The sequence below is a fragment of the Microcaecilia unicolor genome, chromosome 9 (assembly GCF_901765095.1).
Source record: "Microcaecilia unicolor chromosome 9, aMicUni1.1, whole genome shotgun sequence".
NCBI classification, from domain to species: Eukaryota; Metazoa; Chordata; class Amphibia; order Gymnophiona; family Siphonopidae; genus Microcaecilia; species Microcaecilia unicolor.
Window position 1 is genome coordinate 138,490,045 of NC_044039.1, and position 23,453 is coordinate 138,513,497.

General features: G+C 42.0%; 1 protein-coding gene across 1 annotated transcript in view; it reads left to right on the forward strand.

Annotated features, from left to right (window-relative positions):
- Positions 1–23,453, forward strand: part of STARD9 (StAR related lipid transfer domain containing 9) — a 258,736-nt gene that overhangs the window by 220,503 nt on the left and 14,780 nt on the right. Inside the window, exons 25-26 of the mRNA XM_030213696.1 lie at positions 6,252–6,449; positions 14,564–14,747. Coding sequence (XP_030069556.1) covers positions 6,252–6,449; positions 14,564–14,747 — 382 coding nt within the window. The remainder of the gene's footprint in view (positions 1–6,251; positions 6,450–14,563; positions 14,748–23,453) is intronic.

Consider the following 23,453-nt stretch of genomic DNA (forward strand, 5'->3'; position numbering starts at 1 on the left):
CAGTATGATTAAAAAATAGAAATAACAAAAGAAGATGCATCTGATGAATTCTGAAACTGTTTTGTTGAATAATTGCTATTAGTTACCATCTAAGAAAAATGCTTCAGGTGAACCAGCAAGAAGTAGATCAATTGGTAACTTCTGATGTGAATTTGACTGCTTTCTTAGAAGGTACTCAGGTTGTTATTACCTCTAGATATACCATTATGGTTACATTTGCTAATGAAAGTGATGTCACTAGTTTTGAAAAATTATTTCTTGAAGAAAGATGTAAGCTTTTGTGGAGCGAAAATTAATGTTTTTCCTGGTGTTTCCAGGGCTACTTAACTCAGACACAGGGCTTTCTTATCCATGAAAGGGAAAGGGGGAAAGGGAAATGGGACTTGATATACTGCTTTTCTGAGGTTTTTGCAATACATTCAAAGCGGTTTACATATATTCAGGTACTTATTTTGTACCAGGGGCAATAGAGGGTTAAGTGACTTGCCCAGAGTCACAAGGAGCTGCAGTGGGAATCGAACCCAGTTCCCCAGGATCAAAGTCCACTGCACTAACCACTAGGCTACTCATCGAGTAGTAGCTTTGGGTTCAACTGTTTTTCTTAAATATCCACGTAAATGTGGTATCACTTTTCAGGGGAAGGAATTGATATTTTTTGAATCTTTACAGTTCATTTTATTACAGGGTATGAGAAATTACTGGGGATTTTTTTTTTGAGGGGGGGGATGTAGAGTAGTTAAGACGTCATAGAATGGGTTAATCACCTTATTTTGCCTTATTGGTTTCTGTTATGGGGCAGCCTTTTCTTCTCTTGAAATAGGCTAGTAGGTAATATTTGTGATGTATAGTTTGCTAATTGTTTCTTTATATCTATCTTTTTTTCTGTGTGATGGAAATATTCTAAAAATTATGAATAACAAATGCATCTTACCGAACATTTTGAGAATAAACAACTGAACAAATAAATTAACAAAAATTTTCTGTTGTGCACTGCAGGCTCTGTGCAGTAAAGTTTAATAAGATTTTGTAGTTAGCCCATGTAATTGCCAAATTAACATGCAGTATCTGCAAGACCTCTACAGTAATTATTAGCGTGTTCCCAGTGGTTTCCCATTCAGGTAAAGGTAATAAACAGGAAAAAAACAAAGGAAAATAAGATGTATCATTTTTTTTACTAGCTTTTGAGGACCAGAGCCGCCTTCCTCAAGCCAGGAAAATATGAGCAAAAGATGACAATATCAGAATAAGTGAGCCATAAAATAGTCCAGGAACATACAGCCTTTGACAAAAGTTAAGATACTTTGACACCAGCAAGACAGAACTTAACAAAGATCTGGGTTTCCTATTACATTATAAACTATAAAATTATAGTGCTTTGTCACCTGAGGATCACTAATCCACCCCTCCCTGTTTCCTCGATGTTCATTGGTCCAGCACTAAAGCCAACAGTGCAGACCCCATAGTGCAAGAACAGCGCAGAAACTTAGCTCTCCAATGCTCAAAGCAAATGGTATTCAAATTATTTGTGCACTATGAAACCAAAAGCAAGGGGAGGAACGTGCCTGGCGTGTACACTTAAGATTTTTACAGTAAGCGCGGCTCTTGTACACATACTGTGAAAATGATCAGGTTATTGTGAAGATGAAGCTCCCACCTCAGGATACCAGGTTCCTCGTTCACTCAGGGTGAGCTGGTTCTCAGTATGCAGATTTTATGCAAATTAGTCTACTACCCCTTTCTACTCGGGGTGACCTGGTTCTCCAAAAGGCAAACATAGTCAGGTCTCATCAACAGGAATTTTCTCATACAAATCTTTATTCCAACCTCTGGGGCACACTTCTTTTAGCTTAAAACACTTTCACAAGCTTAAACATTTCTTCCTACTCAGTTCAATCTTCCAGCTTAAGCACCTGGACACACATTCCTTCCTCGTAACATGGACACCCAGTCCTTCCTTGTAACCTGGACACACGGTCCTTCCTTGTAACACACAGTTCTTATACCTGACACTCTAGGGCCTTCTTACCCCAGCCAGCTTCCTTGCTTTGCACACAGTTCACCACCAGTCCAAAGGGCTCAGCCAGTACTTCTCATGGGGATCCTCCTGCTTCAGTTACCAGCTCTCTTCTTCAGCTGCTAGCTCTCCCCTCTCCCTCACACTCTGGTGGGGTCTTAAGGGGTTAATGGCTAAACAGGACCCAGCCCCTAACCTGCTGCACCTGTTTCCTCCTCCAGGACTCTCCTTGGTCCTAGCGACCTCCTGCTATACATCCCCTTACTGACTCCCTTTAGTGACTCACCCAGCCCTTCTCCCTGGACATTTTAGGGGAACAGCGCCCTCTAGGGGCCTAACCAGGGTAGGACAGCTTCTTCCTTCTCACAATACCCAAGCAAGACCAGAATTGCAAGCACGCGTTGTTCTTCTGTACCTTTTAAATATAAGCGTTTCAAACATTGTTTTCACTTGAAAGACACATATTTAACCAGAGAAAAACAGCGCCAATGTGTGCTTGCACTGAGTTTTGCTTCAAGTCCAAGCAAAACTCAGTGCAAGCACTGTGCAAGCATATGTCCTATTTGTTTCTCACTATCAGGATTTATAGGCTGTACGGGCTTTCTTCTGCGTACAAAAAAACCCCCTGCAGTTTAAAGTGAGAAATTCTGAAGAAATGCTCTCTTGAAAACTTCCAACGCCTCCCCCAAGGTAGTGGTATGTTTTCAGCCTTAAGGGGTAGCATTTGTTTCTGTGCTGTTCTTTGAGCATTGGGAAGAGTAGCCTAGTGGTTAGAGTGGTGGACTTTGGTCCTGGGGAACTGGGTTCGATTCCCCCTGCAGGCATAGGCAGCTCCTTGTGACTCTGGGCAAGTCACTTAACTCTCCATTGCCCCAGGTACAAATAAGTACCTAAGCCGCATTGAGCCTGCCATGAGTGGGAAAGCGCGGGGGGGAAAAAATGACTTCACAACATCCATTTGAATACATTTAAATACAATTTGTGGCCATCTTTGGTGTGTACATTGTTTCCTGCACTACAGCCCTCTGAACATTTTGCGCACATTTACTTGTAAGCTAGTCTGGTGCTAATCGCTTCTAACACCGGTGTTTGGTTTTGAACATTGGCTTCTGATACAGGGCCCTTTTACTAAGTCATGTAGGCGCCTACATGTGCCCAACGTGCATCAATTCACAGTTACCTTGTGGCCCGTGTGGTACTTTCGTTTTTTATGCATACCAGAAAATAATTTTTATTTTCTGGCGCATGGCAAAAACTCGGTAGTAATCATCATCTTATTTGCATAAATGATTACCATACGGTTACCGCGTGAGACCTTACCATTAAGTCAGTGGGTGACAGTAAGGTCTCAGACCCACAATGGATGCGCGCCAGATTTTATTTTGCCACACATCCATTTTCGGCAAAATTTTTAAAAAGGCCTTTTTTTACAGGCGCTCTGAAAAATGGACCTGTGTGCACCCAAAACACGCGCCTACGCTGGCGCAACCCATTTTTCAGCACACCTTGGTAAAAGGACCCTACAGTCATTGGAATGCTTTTATGTTTCATTTATATATTCTGATGATATTTTGCTCATATTCTCCTGATATGAGGAAAAGGCTCTGATTTTTCATAAACTAGTCAAGAAAATATATTAAGTCGGTCCAATAAAAAAGGTATTGTTTTATTATTCTTTTTTATTTTATTTCTATTTATTACCTTTAAAATGGACTAACAGAGCAACCACACTGCTTTATCTGTTCAGTTAATGCAGAGGAAATGTCATTGTTGGCACGTTAACTACAATTACAGGTAACCGATGTAGTTACAGTTAACATTCAGGTAACTTCTGCTGCTTTAAGTATAAGGCACAGTCCCCACTCATTCTCTGTTCCATTCTTCATTAGAGGTGTGCAGCCCAACATTTTTTGATTTGTCTAGTTTTCTGTGTTCATGGAAAATTGTTTGGTTTCTTTTTTTCCCATGTCATTTCAAAACATGCACATCCCTTTTCTGCTTTAGCTACTCACATAGCAGATAACATTCATTGACTATTAAGGCACCCTGTTAGCTATTAATATGGCAGATAACATACAATAACACCGTTTATTAAATAGGCCTGAGTGTTTTGCTGCTGACATCTTCAGGAAGAGAAAGTCTCAGAATCTTCTGTCCCTTCTTTCTGGATACTGCCTGATCCTCATTGGTCTAATCACCGAGCGTTATCCTCATCAAGCTGCAAAGAGAGAAATATAAATCAGTTTTTGATAGATTTTTAAAAAATGAATAAATATATTCTAAATATTATTTTCCTCTTAACTTATAGCTCTATACTCAAAATAGTTGGAAGGAAATGAAACATAGAAAAATGTAAGCAGATAAAGACCATGTGGCCTATGCAGTCTGCCCTATCCATGCCATCTACTCTATCACTTCCTTAGACGTCCTATGTACTTGTCCCAAGCTCTCTTGAATTCAGATACTGTTTTTGTTTCCACCACTTCCACCGAGAGGCTATTCCATGAATTCACCACCCTTTCTGTGAAATATTTCATCAGGTTACTTCTGAGTCTATCCCCTTTCACCTTCATCCTATGCCCCCTCGATTCAGAGCTTCCTTTCAATTGAAAGAGACTCACCTCTTTGCATTTATGCCACATAAATATTTAAATGTCTCTAAGATATCTCCCCTCTCCTGCCTTTCTTACAAAGTATACATATTGAGATCTTCAAATGTGACCCCATACACTTTATGATGAAGACCACTGACCATTTTAGTAGTTGCCCTCTGGATCAACTCCATCCTGTTTATATCTTTTTGAAGGTGCGGTCTCCAGAATTGTATACAATATTCTAAATGAGGTCTCACCAGAGTATTATGCAGAGGCATCATCACCTCTTATTCCTACTGGCCATTCCTCTCCCTGTGCACCCAAGCATCCTTCTAGCTTTCGCCATCGCCTTTTCTACCTGTTTGGTCACCTTAAAATCATCATATATGATCACACCCAAGTCCTGCTCCTCTTTTGTGCACAAAGTTCTTCACCCCCTAAATTGTACCATTCCCTTGAGTTTTAGCAGCCCAAATGTATGGCCCCCTGCATTTTTTAGCATTAAATTTAAGCTGCCAAATTCCAGACTATTGTTCTAGCTTCGCCAAGTCCTTCCTCCTGTTATCCACACCATCAAGGGGTGTCTACTCTATTGCAGATTTTGGTATAAAATTGTATACTATATAAAATACTAGATATATAATGAAACACACATAAAAAATAGACACTACACTACATACACAAATGGCACAAATTATATTTTATTTACAAAACCCAATATAACTGTGTTTCAGCAGCAAGACTAAATCAAGAGTATCTAATCACTAATAAGTATAAAAACAAAGCAGAATGTAAGAAAAGCCATGCTGAGTCAGACCAAGGTTCATCGAGCCTAGCATCCTGTCTCTGACAGTGGCCAGTTTGGGTTGTAAGTACCCGGCAGATTCCAAAAAGATGAACAATGGCTCCTCCGTGTCTACATGGGGGAATAAGGATTTTTTTCTCTAGGAGTTTGTCCAGTCCTCACTTCAATCATGCTATGTTGATTGGCATCCTCCAGCAATAGATTCCAAAGCTTAATTATGCTCTACATAACGAGAAAAAAAAACTTCTTGGATTTGTTTAGAGTCTGCTGGTCATGGGCTTAGTTTGACCGTTTCATTTGGGGGGACAAAGGGTGTGGTTGCATATTAGCATATTCATTTGAGTACATATACATCTCATACATATTCATTATGATTATTAAATAAAACCCAAACACACGCACTAGACTAAAATGCTGAATATGAAACCAGCATATCAAAACAACGAAAATATATATTTTTAAGTGAGCCAGCACCATAGGAAGTTTCTTTCATTATGCCCCCTTTCACATCCACATGAATTAACAAGGGGAGATTGCCCTTTCCCACTCCCCCTTCCCTAGGCCTGACACCAGCACCCTCCCTTTTTCTCCTCCACATCACAGGATTTTCTCTCCCCTTAAAATACCCCCCTAAACAGGCAGCACGTTAAGAGGCAAATAAGGTGCATTATATCCATAATGCACCTTTACTCCCTGCATTTTTTGTTATTTATAGTATTTTTTTAAATTGTAATAAAATGTGTTTGCAGCATTTGATTTTTCACAATATAGTGGTGTGTAGAGAATGATCAGTCTGTCAGGTGAGTATCTCTAAATCCTCCTCTTGTTCCTTGATTAGGCACATGAAAGTAATTGAAAATTTGAGAAAAGAACGGGAAGAGAAATTGTGGTGCTTCAGGAGGAGCCGCAGCCTGAGCCCAGAAAAGCATTTCAGACTAGTGCAGTCTTCCAATCCAACGCACAGAGATCTGGACCTGCCCAGCCGACGTCGAGAGTATCTCCAGCAACTGAGGAAAGATGTCGTGGACAGTACCAGGTTTGGCCTCATAATTTGTTTTTATTTCTTATCTGCGCCTCTAATGTATGAGTGAGGAGTTGTCTTTTGTTTGTTTTTTCATCTCTGAATGGTAGTAAGGAAAAAAGTTTGCTTGTTGCTTGATATTTTATATATTAAAAAAAACCTACCTGTATTGTTAATGTAATTAGTGCTACAGAATCTTAAAACACTGGTAGTGGTAGATTAGTTTTTAATACTGGGGCAGATATTTAGCCTGCAGTGGTCAGTGGTTTTTAAGCCGGCTGCATTAGCCCTGGATATTCAATGCCTGCCCATGTCCAGGCTCCGGTATTGAATATCCGAGTATGTGTGATATTCAGACTGGTACCTGGTTAGCTCAGCAAATAAAGGTAGTACAGCCTTTTTGCTGTCCTAACTTTATCCGCATATTTACCTAGGTAGTAGATTGAATATCACTACTAATAGATTAATTTCTGTCTCTGCCCATGCTCTGCCCCCTGTACAGTGCCTGGGTGTTCACAGGCAATATTATTATTATTATTAGCATTTGTATAGCGCTACCAGATGCACGCAGCGCTGAACACCTGACATAGAGAGACAGTCCCTGCTCTATAGAGCTTACAATCTAAAATAATACAGACAGACAAGACAATAACTAACTACTTAAGTGCCATTGAATATTGCCAGATGGCCAGCATAGCAGGCATGAGTACTCTTTAGCTCACCAATCAGTCTGGAAGAGGAGAACACAGCTTGTGTTGTCCCCAAGAAGGGATCTTGCCATATCATAGTATATATCTGCAATTTAGGACCATAAATCTATAGCAAAAGGAATATGTATAGGTAAACATTTCTAAAGTGTAATGCCAAAATGTAGTGAAATTGTACTCCAGAGTGAAAAAAAATGATTTTTGACTTTTTGTCAGATGAAATTCTTCAGAGGCAGTCTGTTTCTTTAGATCAGCACTACAGAGAGGAATGACACTTTTACTAGGAATGTGCTCTTTCTGGATTTGCACAGCAGACTGTAGTTGGTTTGTCTATCATAAGGTCAGGTCCAAGGATCAGACTAGTCTCATGTAGATAAACCTCTTAGTACAGCATTGAGAGTGACTTTCTCCCTTCAGTGGGATTCTGTATTCTTCCCTGGATTTATCAGCAGTCTTTGCTTGGCTCTTATGCTAGGGATCTCTTCTGTTGTGAAGACTACCCTCACTCAGTAGGAGGTTGTTTCCTTTGATATAAGAACCCTGTGAACTCCAGGTTTGTGTCAGCCTGGCAAGCACAAAAACCTTAAGGGAACTGCAACCCTTCTTTGGGGCAAGCTAAAGAATACTGAACACTGTCTCCAAGGGATCCAGATGAGCATCATATTTCTCAGGTTACTGTTCCATACTGTCACTAAAATGGTAAGCTCTTTTTTTCGTCTGTGGTCAGCACAGTTTCCCTCTTCCTCTAGGGTCCATGCCCATGGCCAATGCTTTTGCTGTTTCCCAGGCCCACATTTGAGTTCAGTGCTCTTGCTCTTTCCATTCCAGCTTTAAAGCCTATTTTTTTTATTCCCCCTTCTCTAGAGCTCACGCTCAAGGCACCTGCCTCCCTCCCCCCCCCCCCCCCACCCAAACAAGTCCTCTACTCTGTCTCTGCTATAAGTCAACATTCAGGGTTTGAACTCAATGCCAGCATTTACCTTGTCAGGGCCTACGTTTGAGGCCTAAACTTCTACTGCTCAAGACCAGTACTAGAGGCTTATGCTTTTACCCCTTAAGTCTACAAACCTGCCCCTTGGAGCTTTTACTTGAGGTTCTGCCTTTGCCTCTTGTGGCTTGTACTTGAGGTTCATGCTTTAATTCTCTTGGCCTTAGTTTAAGATCCATGCACTTTCTCCTCTCTACTTGTACTTGGAATGCATACCCTTAACCATTGGAAACATGTCCTCTTGTCCTTTGCACTTATGCCTGTAAGCATATGTATTCTCACACAGTCCACGATAAGTACTTTCTAGATCTCTTACAAGCCCATGCTCCTGACCTGCACTCTCATATCCCTTTGAGCTGTTGCTGCTTCAATTCATTAGGTGTCTTAAAGCTGAATTTTAATAGTCATACTTGGAGACCAGACTTTCTTGTAGTGTCTACGCCATCTCTTTGAAATTGTGGCTTCTCTACAGTGGTCCGTGACATAATGCACTTAGAAGTTAAACAGAACATTTGTATTGGAAGCACGTTGTTATCTTGGTAGCAGGTGGCTTTCGTGTTTGCCTTCCAGCCTTGTTCTCTTTGTGTGGTCATAATGAAGTTGCTTCAGAAATTCAAAAGCAACTTTTATCTCAATATATTCAGAATCCCTTGCTTTAGTCTGTTATCAGTGTCTTCAGTTCTAGAGTACACTTGTTACTGCATTCTTATGTTCCAAAATATGTTTTCATATGTTGCATCACTTGGACTTTGTTACTTTTTTTTGGGATTGAGAAATTGGATTTTTCTTCATCCCATTTCTACAAAACATCCTACTGAAGGGAGAAAGTCACCACCAGTGCTGCACTAAGAGGTTTATCTGCATGAAGCCAGTCTGATCCGTGGGCCAAACCTTATGATGGACAAGCCAACTACAGTCTGCTAAGCAAGTCCAGAAAGAGCACATTCCTAGTGTAGGCAACAGAAATTTTCAGATCCTAACTCACTCTTATTCAGAATGTAGCATGGGTTTCTTGGGTTTACAGCCATCTTTTATGAAAGAATGCCCTTTCCCTCTGACTTAGGAAACTTGACTTTGCTATATCATAGGTATTAAATCAATAAAGGAAAAGAGGGCAATCCATGTCATCTTAATTTGTGCTAAGCCTGTTGATTGCATGTGCATTAAAGATAGTCAGCTTTGCTTTTTTTTTTTTTCCTTCTTGGGGTCTTATTTGGGCTTTTTGTGCATATGTCTCTCTCTCTCTTTCTGTTTACCAATCTTGGCTGGTTATGTTTTCTGTGCTTTCCGGTGCATAATGTCTTCTCTCCTGATCCTCTTCTAATAACAGATGACCATGTGCCATGCACTGTAGTAGACATCTTTAACTTTAGGAACTCCTATCTTTGTGAATTTATTAAAGATTTTTTTAGGGTAAGTAAAATTGCTTGCCTATAATTGGGGTTCTCTAATTAATGCAGCTTAATGATTCTCACAACAATGCCTATGCTTGGAAAGTTACACATTAATTTTTGTCTTTGAGCTTTTCAAAAAAGGGAAGTGGGGCTTCAAAGAGTAGCTGGCAGTTTGGCTGCCTGGTTGCTTGGCAGTCGGTTTAAATGTATCAGGTATCCAAAACTACCAGCTTGGGAAACAGTTTTAGTGAGCACTTATCGGACATCACCCATGTGTGTGACTGCCTGAGCTGCTGTTACTAGAGAACACCAATTACAAGTAAGCAGTGTCCAACTACCAAACACTGGACCAGTCTACTGTTTAAAATTTAAGAGACTTCTCCTGAAAACTTTTCAGTTTGACACTCTGCAAGAAGGAAATTGTAGCAATGAGATAGGTAGGTGTTCGTTGAAATCTAAAGTCGCCCAACAAGGTGATAATGTCAGATCAGTTTAAAAACAATAAGTGCTTTGATCGGGAGCCAAAGCAGATCAGTCAATAATGGAGACACATTGTCAGTTCAAATCAATTCTTGTATACCGCTTATATCCCCTTTCCAGGGTTCAGTGTGGTTTACATTCTAGATGAGACAAAAGCAAATAGTGTTAATGTGAGGTATGAGAAACAGAGACTATTGGTGTTAATGCATGAGACTAAAAACATTAAGGAAAGGATGATGGATGATTCTAGGAGGTAGAAGGTATGCTGGATTGTTATAAAGCAGTTTTTAGCCACTTCCTGAAGTTGAGGTAGCTGTTTTCTGTTCTGATGGGAATTGGTAGAGAGTTCCATATTTTGACTCCAAGAACAGGGAATAAGGTGAAAAATCTTCTGATTTCGAATTGACTTTTGGAACGGTGATGCTAGCATCAGTTGTTGTTTGTCTGTTAGACTGGACCAGACATAGCGAAGCGGTCTTATTCAGCAGTTCAGAGGTGAAGCCCTGTAGGATTTGAAAAACTAAACAACCAGCTTTGAACCTGAGTCTTTCTGGTATGGGAAGCCTGTGCAGTTTGTTTAGATGAGTTGAAACACTAGTATATCTATTCAATCTGTATATAAGTCTAGTAGCTGTGTTCTGTATGATTTGCAATTTTTTCTGATATTGACACTTAATACCAAGAAATAGAACGTTACAGTAATCCAAGTGAGGTAGTAGTGCGAAGGCTTTTTGGTCAAAGAATGATCTGACTAGACATAGCTGTCTCATTTTGAATAGTGTTTTCTTCCATAGCTGGTTAATATGGGAAGAGAAGGTGAGTGAAGAATCAAGCAAGACCCCTAGTACTCTGGTTTCAGATTTGACTGTAAAGATTTGACCATTAGTCAAAGATATTGATGATTGGACCTCAACTCCCTGATTTTGGAACCATAGGACCTTGGTTTTGTGTGCATTCAATTTCAGTTTATTAGTCAGGGCCCAGGTGATAACAGCAGTCATACCATTCGCTACAGACTGAGTTGGATCTATGTTTGATGCTGTCAATGGTTAGAGAAGCAGGATGTTATCTGCATAAGATAATAGTAGTTCATTAAGTCCCAGGTGTATTGAGGCAAAGGATGACATAAAGAGATTGAACAGGATAGATGAGAGGGGAGATCACTGTAGGACCCTTCAGTTAAGAGACCAGAAGTTGGAAAGTTGGTTGTTTTGCTTGGGAGAATAGCTTCAGTTTGAAAGGAATTCACTGAACCATTTTGAACACAGTCCCTGTTATTCCTATCTGATTCAGGTATTCGAGTAGCAATGTGGTCAACCGCATCAGACGCCTCCGATATATCGAATTGGAGTAGAATTACTTGGTTGCCTTTGCATAGGTGTTGTTTGACATACCTAGTTAGAACTAGAAGGCAGTGTTTCCATACTATGTGATGACCTGAAGCCAAATTGTAACCAGTGTAAAATAGAGAAATTTTCCACTTATAAAGAGAGATGTTTACTAATGTAGGTTTCCAATACTTTAGTAAAGAGGGCTTGCCACTGGACTGTACTTGCAGGCAACGTTATGTCTAGCCCAGATCTCTTCAGTAGTGGCGTGAGAACAATTTTGCCCATATCAGGAGGAAGAGAACCAGTTTTTAACAGCTCATTGAGTTTGAGTAACCAGTTTACTGCTTCCATAGGGATAGATTTAAGTAGGTATTTTGGCATTGATCCAGGGAGCAGTTGGCTCAGGAGCATTTCAACAGCATTGATCTTACATCCTCAACTATTAGTGGTTGAAAAGATTCCCTGTTTTGGTCATTTTGATTCCTTGGGTTGTAGGATCTCTGGCAATTAAGGCTGAGCTACGGATTGGATTATTTTCCTCTGTTGGTGTAGCTTTAGATAGTTTGGACCTAATTTGGAGAATCTTGTTGGCGAAATGACCATCTAGGTCTTGGGCAGTGGAACATGTTTTCTGTGGAAGCTAGTGTTTTAACTAAGTAGAAAAGTTTTTTGTTGTCAAGATCATCGTGACCTATTAGGCTGCTATAGTTTTGGTGCTTTGAGTCTGCAACCTTCTTTTTGTAGCATCAGAATGCTGACTTCCATTTGGATTTATTAGTGGTATCCTTGTTCTTTCTCCATTGCTTTTCAAGGCATCGACATGCCTTTTTTTTTTTTTTTTTAGAGTGGATAGTTCCTCTGGATTCTAAGAGCTCAGTGTGAACACATCCTCTCCTCTCCTGTCCTCTCTCCTCTCTGCTCTGCTTCACATTGTCAAACTTGGCTTTATGAAAAATAAGCCTAGCTGCTGTGTTCTGAATCAACTGTAGTCTCTCTAATTACTTTTGATTAATTCAAATATACGGAGAATTACAATAGTCCAGTTGTGATAGAATTAATAATTTTTTTGTTCCCAATAAAGTGATTGGAAACAACATAAGAATTAACTAGTCAGAGTTGTGTCATCTTAAAACAAACCTTTTGAAATAGATGTTTAATCTGAGCATTCATTGTTAATGCAGAGTCTGAAATAACCCCTAAAACTCTTGAGGTTCTATTCACCATTAACTGAGACCCATTTGAACAGATAATATAACTAGAAATATTAATCTGCGTTTGCACTAAACCAAAGGACTTTTGTCTTATCTGTATTTAGCTTAAGCATAACAGAAAAGGACCACTGTCTGATTTTCTCCATACAGTAGTTGATTCTAGAAAATACAGTGTTTTGAGATAAATCCACTGGAATTAACAAAAAATATAATCTGCATATGACAGAAGCTTTACACCAGGCTCCAATTTTACATTTCCAAGTGAAAATGTAACAGTGAAATGGGAGACCCCTGTGGAACTCCACAGGGAAGTTGCTAAAGAAGAGAAGATACACCCTCCCTAATAACCAAATATTGCCTCTTTTTTCCAAAAAGAACTAAACCAAAGAAACACAGTAGCAGTAAAACCTAATTCTGATAGCATAACAATTTTAACTTATTATGACTGACCATGTCAAAGGCATCGGATATATAAAGTTTTAATAACACCATATCTTTATCACTGCTTAACATATACCTAACGTCAGTCAATTTGTCATATTTATTAATATGCTTGTGATGATATTGAACAGAATTGGCCCCAGGACCAGTTTCTGAGGTACTCCTCTACTCAGCTTTCTCTCTTCTCATTTACCACCACCCTTTATCTTCTGCCATCTTTCCTTCATAGGATACTAAACTAAGCAAGTATATATGCACCTATCCAGTTAGGTGCAAGCACTTCAATCAACCATAGGTTGCAAAACTGTAGCGAGAGCCAGAAGAATGCTATGGTGTGTAGAAAGAAATGTTCCCGGTAGTAGAAAAGGTATGCCTTTTTGTAGAAATCATTGAGATCTAATATGGCATATAGAATTATTTGCTAGCAGAGGTGAAAGAGAACAATTTTAGGGGATTGAGGAAGCTGGTAAAAAATGTGGCTGTTTAGTGAAACATGGTGGATTGGGGGGAGGAACAGTGAGGAGGTGTTTTTGTAGGAGAGAGTAGGTTGAGTTGAGATACTGGGGAATGGAGTATGGGTGAAGGAATTGGTGAGTGTTGGTTTTGTGTGTTGATTTGAAAATGTTATGTTAATTTATAAAGGAAGCCACTTGAGAACCTTGATTGACAAGAGGGATAATATACTAGTGGTATCTTATTCCAGTACGTCTTCATCATATGTTTCCTGGAACATCTCTGCTTTGTTGGAGAGGATGTGGTGAGTCCAGAACTATGGATCACATTTGGTGGAACTGCATAAAAGCTGAAGCATACTGGAGAGCTGTTCAGCATAGATTGCAGAGATGGTTGACTTGTCTGACCTTTTTTTTTTTTTTTTTTGGCACCCAGCGATATTTTTGTTTTATAAAAAGCCACCTGGTCCCACATGCTTTCAGTCATTGCTGGTGTGTCATGCTATGAATGCTGCCAGATTTACTTTGGAAGCTCATTGGAAGCAAACTACAGTTCCACCTTTAATGAAATGAGTGAATAAGCTTTGGTATCTCTGTGACATGGAGCATTTGGTGGCTACTCGGAATCATACTCTTTCTAACTGGGAGAAAATCTGGGAGCCATTTCTTTTTCACTGTTCGTTTTGATATATTTTGATTGGTTTGGGGGGTAGGGGGATGGGGATACAGAAATTTTCCACATTTTGACTACAGACTTGATTTGATGTGGACCCGTGTCTTTGGACCTTCCTCTTGCATCTTTACTGGAAACAGCAGGGTGGGGGGAGGGAAAAAGGGAGGGAGAAACAACTTTTATAAATGGTTAGAAGTGTTCTTTTTCTTTGTTTCAAAGCTAATCCTAAATTTTTAGTTTGGCATACCCCCTCCCCCACAGGGGGTCTCGTGTCTTATTATTTGCTTGACTTTGGCAGAGATGTACTGTCTGTGTAGAATTTGTTTTTGGATCTTAATAAAGACTTCTAAAAATTAAAAAGAAAAAAAAAGAGTGGATAATAAAAATTTTGTTTATACACTTCATGACCAATTTCACACGTACAAAACAACTCCACTTTTCTCATTCTTTAGAGTTCAAAAGCCCAAGACAAGAGCAACCCAGCATCCTTCAGAGATTGAACTATTGCTTCGCGACTACCAGAAGGCTAGAGAAGAGGCAAAGACTGAAATAGCAAGAGCAAGGGACAAGCTTCGGGAAAGGGCAGAACAAGAGAAAAAACGTCTCCAGCAGCAAATGATCTCTCACCTTCTAAAGGTGAGCAGAAAACAAGACGCACAGCCATTCCGAGTTGCTGACTTTTACACTTTTTTTCTCATTAAATTTTTATTAAATTTTCAGATTAAACAAAGAAACAATACACTGGATGATATTTACACCCCTGAGATCCCTTTGATTTAGCATAACCTGTTTTAGCTAGTGAAACAGTTTAGTCAGGTCTGAACTTGTTTTGCAGGATTAGTAGGCTTCTGAATCATAGGGTTTATAAGAGAAATTTAGCTGTTTATTTTTCAAACAGGTGTTTTGTGGGATACTGAAAATAGTTGTTTAGTGGTGTTTTCATGGCACAAATTGTATGGTAGACTTGAGTTTTGGCTGATTCAATTTATGAAAATTTTTAATTCAAATTTTCTTCTAAATTTTAGACACAATACAGCTTCCACCCTTAGAACCAGCCCTAGTATAGCTCCAGCAAACAGCTCCCCAGCAAATCCCCAACATGCTGATGTTCCTCCATGCAGAACAGAAGTACTTGGGTCCCTCATCTCAACACAGTCCTAGCACTCTAACTCTCCAACATGCCAACTCTCCTGTGAGCAGAGCACCAGTACTTAAGACCCTCATTTCAACACAGTCCTAGCAGTCTAACCCTCCTCCCACCTCTCTCACTTCTTACCTCCCAGGCTGTGGCAGACATGGTAGTTTGAACAGGAGCAAAACCCTTTCATTCCAGCTGTGTGATAGACTCATCTGGTATAGTCTAAACCAAGAGCTCAGTGTCTGTGGAGCCTCACACCATTCAGATCTCAGCTATTTGAACTGCATGGGATCCATGTCTATCAACCAAGTAAAACACTACTTACAGAGCCTGTGATTCTTACTATTTTCATTTGTATTAGAGTATCTGTGCTCACATGAAATTGTTTTCTATTAAAACAAACAAGTTCCTCCGCAGAAGTGAAGCGAATGATGGGCCGGGACTTTCCCCTGAGTTGGGCTGAGGACTCATTTAAGTATCTGGGAGTTAGGCTGGCCCTGGACCTGAGGACGCTGCATGCTATAAATTATACGGCTCTTATGGGGGTTACTAAGAAGCAGCTGGAGAAGTGGGGACCTCTTCCCCTATCGCTGAGGGGAAGGGCGAATCTGATACAGATGATCCTGTTTCCACAATGGCTGTACCTGTTGCAGACATTACCGATTCGATTGTCACGGAAAGACTTGAAAAGTATACATAGGTCCTTCAGTAAATTCTGCTGGGCGGGGAAGAAACCTAAATTGCGATATTCCTACATGCTAGGAGGATGGAGGCAGGGCGGTCTAGGGCTGCCAGACTTGGCCTTATATAACCAGGCATGCCTGACCCGGCACTTGGGGGACTGGTTCACACAAACTAGTAATTACACTCCCATAAAAATGGAACGGGAACACTTTGCTCCTTTTGAACTCTTCTCGTTGTTGCATCTTACACGTAAGCAGCTCCCACACTACCTTAGGAATAGTGCAATATTACAATCCCTGCGAGAGGCATGGAAGGGACTGGTACAGGCAGTGGGGGGGAATCCCTCGACATCGGACCAGTTGACCCTCAAGGGGAATCCAGCTTTCGAACCAGGCCTAGATAACCCAACATTTTTGGAGTGGGAGCGGTTGGGAATAACAAAGATTGAACATCTATTAAGGGAAGAGGGGAATTTAATAGGATACAAGGAACTACAGACTCGGATCGGGGTGGCTTGGGGGGCTAGGTTTGCGTACGCCCAAGTTAAACATTACATTTCAATATTAGATCCTGAATTGCTATGGCAACGACTGGGAAGCAAATTACGAGATTTTTTCCGGGAAATGGAAGTCACTGGAATGTCGGTGTCAGCACTCCAAAAAGCTTTGGTTAGGCGTAAGACCCCTAAAAACTTTGCAGAAATCAAACGAAAATGGGAACAGGAATCGGGGGCAACATTAACGGGGTGGAATGTGGGGCTCACATTGCAGGGAATCCCAGCCATTAGTTTGGATGAGAGGCTCCGGGAAAGTGGGTATAGAGTCATTTTATGGGCATATACAGTGGGGGAAATAAGTATTTGATCCCTTGCTGATTTTGTAAGTTTGCCCACTGACAAAGACATGAGCAGCCCATAATTGAAGGGTAGGTTATTGGTAACAGTGAGAGATAGCACATCACAAATTAAATCCGGAAAATCACATTGTGGAAAGTATATGAATTTATTTGCATTCTGCAGAGGGAAATAAGTATTTGATCCCTCTGGCAAACAAGACCTAATACTTGGTGGCAAAACCCTTGTTGGCAAGCACAGCGGTCAGACGTCTTCTGTAGTTGATGATGAGGTTTGCACACATGTCAGGAGGAATTTTGGTCCACTCCTCTTTGCAGATCATCTCTAAATCATTAAGAGTTCTGGGCTGTCGCTTGGCAACTCGCAGCTTCAGCTCCCTCCATAAGTTTTCAATGGGATTAAGGTCTGGTGACTGGCTAGGCCACTCCATGACCCTAATGTGCTTCTTCCTGAGCCACTCCTTTGTTGCCTTGGCTGTATGTTTTGGGTCATTGTCGTGCTGGAAGACCCAGCCACGACCCATTTTTAAGGCCCTGGCGGAGGGAAGGAGGTTGTCACTCAGAATTGTACGGTACATGGCCCCATCCATTCTCCCATTGATGCGGTGAAGTAGTCCTGTGCCCTTAGCAGAGAAACACCCCCAAAACATAACATTTCCACCTCCATGCTTGACAGTGGGGACGGTGTTCTTTGGGTCATAGGCAGCATTTCTCTTCCTCCAAACACGGCGAGTTGAGTTCATGCCAAAGAGCTCAATTTTTGTCTCATCTGACCACAGCACCTTCTCCCAATCACTCTCGGCATCATCCAGGTGTTCACTGGCAAACTTCAGACGGGCCGTCACATGTGCCTTCCGGAGCAGGGGGACCTTGCGGGCACTGCAGGATTGCAATCCGTTATGTCGTAATGTGTTACCAATGGTTTTCGTGGTGACAGTGGTCCCAGCTGCCTTGAGATCATTGACAAGTTCCCCCCTTGTAGTTGTAGGCTGATTTCTAACCTTCCTCATGATCAAGGATACCCCACGAGGTGAGATTTTGCGTGGAGCCCCAGACCTTTGTCGATTGACAGTCATTTTGTACTTCTTCCATTTTCTTACTATGGCACCAACAGTTGTCTCCTTCTCGCCCAGCGTCTTACTGATGGTTTTGTAGCCCATTCCAGCCTTGTGCAGGTGTATGATCTTGTCCCTGACATCCTTAGACAGCTCCTTGCTCTTGGCCATTTTGTAGAGGTTAGAGTCTGACTGATTCACTGAGTCTGTGGACAGGTGTCTTTCATACAGGTGACCATTGCCGACAGCTGTCTGTCATGCAGGTAACGAGTTGATTTGGAGCATCTACCTGGTCTGTAGGGGCCAGATCTCTTACTGGTTGGTGGGGGATCAAATACTTATTTCCCTCTGCAGAATGCAAATAAATTCATATACTTTCCACAATGTGATTTTCCGGATTTAATTTGTGATGTGCTATCTCTCACTGTTACCAATAACCTACCCTTCAATTATGGGCTGCTCATGTCTTTGTCAGTGGGCAAACTTACAAAATCAGCAAGGGATCAAATACTTATTTCCCCCACTGTATGTCGGGGCAGCAATTGGCTCATGTAGATTTCCTGCAGGGGTCCACATGTGTTAAATGCGGACACTTCCCACATACATTATATCATGCCTTCTGGGATTGCCCCGGAGTGAAGGCTTTCTGGGGGGAGATTACTAAATTCTTAACTCAACTGTTGGGGACCCCTGTGATTGGATCCTGGGACCACTTTGTGCTGAATACGCAAGGAGCATTTCGCAGGCAACCTAGGACAGCTCGACTCCTGTGCCGTAAGCTGTGTTTGGTGGCCCAGAAAAGCATCTTACAATACTGGACAGTGCCGGAGGCGCCAGCCTACTGGCACTGGAGAAATCAAGTACATTTGCTGGCTACTTGGGAGGTTAGGGGGGCTAAGGGGTCTCCGAAGTGTTTAACACGTTTTACACAGATTTGGGGCCCTTATTTACAGACATTGAGTCCAAAGGGGCGAAGCTTGCTCCTGAATAAGGGGTAGGATGACACTGTCAGGAGCCCCAGAGAGCGTCCATACGATATATATGGCTCCACTAGGGGAGGGGGGGGGGTACCCTAGGACTATCAGAGTCCAAGTCCTAGGGCACGCGAGGGAGGGGAAAGGGTAACGGGAGGGGAAAGGGGCAAGGAGGGGGGAAGATGGGTGGGGAGGGGTGAAAAGGTGAAAGCAAAAAAATTGATGACGGACTCAATCACTGGCTTTTTGTTATACATGTTATGATGTTGCTATGTTATTTGGGCCAGATGTGGAATGTATCAAAATTTTGATTGTCATCAATAAAAATGTTGAAAACTAAAACAAACAAGTTCCTCCACTAATATTAATATCTACGTAAGTACATTAGCATTTCGGTACTGGAAGAGACTGAAGGTCCATCTAGCCCAGTATCCTGTTTCCAGCAGTGGCCAATTTGTTTCGTACAGTTGGTCTAATTTCAGTTCATCTAACGGACAGTTGGTCTAAGGATGCAATTCATATAAAGTTCAATTTGTCCAAAACAGACAATTTGTCTAAAGATTAATTGGTCTAAGAATTATATAATCAAGATAAAGATGTGAAGTCATACATTTGTCATGTGGCAGATCACTTTTTTAAAGTCAATAATGAGAATACACCATACGCTTTAATCTAATGAAGACATTAACCCTGGAGGGGGGTTTATTGAATGCAATAGAGGTGCAAAGTCACAAGTGTTTGCTGTGGAAGAATAAAGACTTCAGTCATGAATGAATGTATTAAGTTACTACAAAATTTGTTTAGGAACCCAATTATTAAATATTTAATTGGATTTTGCTCACACCTTTTCAGTAGTAGCTCAAGGTGAGTTTCATTCAGGTACACTGGATATTTCCCTTTTCCTGGAGGGCTTATAATCTTACGTTTGTACCTGAGGCAAATGGAGGATTAAGGGACCCTTTTACAAAGGTGTGCTGAAAAATGACCTGCGGTAATGTAGCCGGGTGTTTTGGGCACGCAGAGAATCATTTTTCAGCACACCTGTAAAAAATGCCTTTTTTATAATTTTTGCCTAAAATGAAAATTGCCACGTGTCCATTTTGGGTCTGAGACCTTACCGTCAGCCATTAACCTAGCAGTAAGGTCTCACATGGTAACCGGTCTACATGCGTAAAATGCCGATTACCGCCTGTGCGCCAGAAAATAAAAATATTTTCCGGTGCGCGTAGTGGACGCACGTCAAAAATGAAATTACCACAAGGGCCACACGGTAGCTGGACGGTAACTCAAAATTGACTCGTGTTGGGTGAGCGTAGGCACCTATGTGGCTTAGTAAAAGGGCCCCTAAGTGACTTGCCCAAGATCATAAGGAGTAGCAGTGGGATTTGAACTGGCCAACTTTGGCTGTCAAGACTGGCCACTAGGCCACTCTTCCACTATGACTGCAGCTTTGAAGTAGGCCTGCTCACGAATGAAATGAAAACAAAAGTTGTGAACTGAAATTGTATGTTACAATTCTATAAAAGGTAGAAACTGTTATAAAAGTTTATGCTTCAAGTATAAATTCCATTACTGCAGTTGATTTTCAGTTAGTCAAAAAATGGTGTTTGAGGTAAAATATTTCTGTTAAATTGCAACTGTTAGAGTGGACATATTAAGGAATGGAGTTCTGCGACTTGGTAGATTCAGAAAAGGGGGAAGAGAAGTTAGTTTCCCAAGGTTATCTTCTGTGCCTGTGAGGTAAGCATGTAAGAAAGATGGGAGAAATTGCTTACTCCTGGAGATGCAAATATACTGTAATGGGTCAGCAGTCACAATAATCTTTAATGGCTAGCATCCAGGGGCGTAGCTACGGGTGGGCCTGGGTGGGCCCAGGCCCACCCAATTTCAGTCCAGGCCCGCCCAGCGCCAGCGCCAGCTCCCATTGCCGGCCACTGCTGCTTTTCCTGATGAGCAGCAGTGGCCGGCGCTACAAAAAGAAGAAGCGCTCAGCTGACTGAGCTGAGCGCCAACGCTTCGCTAAGGACGAGAAAAAAATGTTTTTTAAAAAAAGCGGCACTGCAGGCAGCCTCGCAGCATTGGCTGCTGGCTCTGCAGGCTCCTCCCGTCTCTTACATCACTGCCCCTGTAGCGAAGCAGGGGCAGTGACGTAAGAGACGGAAGGAGCCTGCAGAGCCAGCAGCCAATGCTGCGAGGCTGCCTGCAGTGCCGCTTTTTTTAAAAAACATTTTTTCTCGTCGGGTTAGCGTTGGCGCTCAGCTCAGTCAGCTGAGCGCTTCTTCTTTTTGTAGCGCCGGCCCTGCTGCTCATCAGGAAAAGCAGCAGTGGCCGGCAATGGGAGCTGGGGCTGGTGGGCCTGAATGGGAGAGGGAAAATGGATGGCAGGATGGGGAGAAAGAGGAAAAATGGAAGGATGGGGAGAGAAAGAGGGAAAACAGATGGGAGGATGGCAGAGAAAGAGGGAAAATGGAAGGATGGGGAGAGAAAGAGGGAAAACAGATGGCAGGATGGCAGAGAAAGAGGGAAAATGGAAGGATGGGGAGAGAAAGAGGGAAAACAGATGGGAGGATGGCAGAGAAAGAGGGAAAATGGAAGGATGGGGAGAGAAAGAGGGAAAACAGATGGCAGGATGGGGAGAAAGAGGGAAAATGGAAGGATGGGGAGAGAGAGGGAAAATGGAAGGATGGGGAGAGAAAGAGGGAAAACAGATGGCAGGATGGGGAGAGAAAGAGGGAAAACAGATGGCAGGATGGCAGAGAAAGAGGGAAAACGGAAGGATGGGGAGAGAAAGAGGGAAAACAGATGGCAGGATGGGGAGAAACAGGGAAAATGGAAGGATGGCGAGAGAAAGAGGGAAAACAGATGGGAGGATGGCAGAGAAAGAGGGAAAACGGAAGGATGGGGAAAGAAAGAGGGAAAACAGATGGGAGGATGGCAGAGAAAGAGGGAAAACGGAAGGATGGGGAGAGAAAGAGGGAAAACAGATGGGAGGATGACAAAGAAAGAGGGAAAACGGAAGGATGGGGAGAGAAAGAGGGAAAACAGATGGAGGATGGCAGAGAAAGAGGGAAAACGGAAGGATGGGGAGAGAAAGAGGGAAAACGGAAGGAAGGATGGCAGAGAAAGAGGGAAAATGGAAGGATAGGGAGAGAAAGAGGGAAAACAGACGGGAGGATTGCAGAGAAAGAGGGAAAACAGACGGAAGGATGTCAGAGAAAGAGGGGAAACGGAAGGATGGGGAGAGAAAGAGGGAAAACAGATGGCAGGATGGGGAGAGAAAGGGAAAACAGATGGGAGGATGGCAGAGAAAGAGGGGAAATGGAAGGATGGTGAGAGAAAGAGGGAAAACAGATGGCAGGATGGGGAGAGAAAGGGAAAACAGATGGGAGGATGGCAGAGAAAGAGGGAAAATGGAAGGATGGGGAGAGAAAGAGGGAAAACACATGAGAGGATGGCAGAGAAAGAGGGAAATGGAAGGATGTGGAGAGAAAGGGAAAACAGATGGGAGGATGGCAGAGAAAGAGGGAAAATGGAAGGATGGGGAGAGAAAGAGGGAAGATGCTGGATGGAAGGGTAGGGAGAAAGAGGTGACACTGGATGGAAGGATGCAGAAAGAAAGAGGGGAGACTATTGGAAGGATGGGGAGAGAGAGGGGAGACACTGGAAGGATGGGGAGAGAAAGAGGAGAGGCTGCTTGGAAAGGGGGAGTAGTGAAAGATTGGAGAATAAGAGGAAGGGGCATGGGGAGAACAAGGGTGAGAAAAAGATGAAAAGCCATAAGTAGATGAAGGAACTTAAAGAATGGATAGTAAGAATGAATTAAATCTGGACACAGAGAGAGGCAGAAAAATATTGAAGAAAGCAAAGAAAAAGGAGAGAAAAATGACAAATGGCCAGGAAACCCTGGCAGAAGAGTTAAGCGAAAACGAAGGAAAGCAGAATCTAGAGACAGGGAGCAACACAATGAGAAAAAGTAAATGGCCATACAACAAAGGTAAAGAAAATAATTTTATGTTTAATTTAGGGTAAAGTAATATGGTGTTAATAAAGTTTCAGAGACCAATACTTCCTTCCTTAGGTCAGGAGAGGATACCGTAACAGCATTATACTGACCTGAGGCAGGAGGTTTTGGCCTCTGAAAGCTCACTGAAAAGGATTAGGCTATTAAATAAATTGTCTGAAATCTGATGCACTGAAAAGCAGCACTTTACCCTGTGTGACAAATGCATCTGAGTGTGACTACATTTTGCTGGGGGGGGGGGGGGGGGGGGGTAGAGAAAATTTTGTGCCCACCCACTTTGGGTTCAGGCCCACCCAAAATTGGCAGTCTGGCTACGCCACTGCTAGCATCTACAACAAAAGTTCGGAAAGCACCCAATCATGTGGCTGCTGCACACAGTTCTGATGTTGCCTTTGTGAAGGCCGCTGTGAAACAAGCTGCAGCAAACAGTAATGACAAGCCCAGAGCTTGACTAGTCATTGAATGAATAAATATTTCATCCTATTTGTTCTAAAAGTATTTCCGTGTAGCTTCATTGAATGTTCCCTAGTCTTTGTACTTTTTGAAAGAGTAAATAATCGATTCACACTTACCGGTTCTACACCACTTATTTCTGGACGGTCAATGCTCTTGTTGACC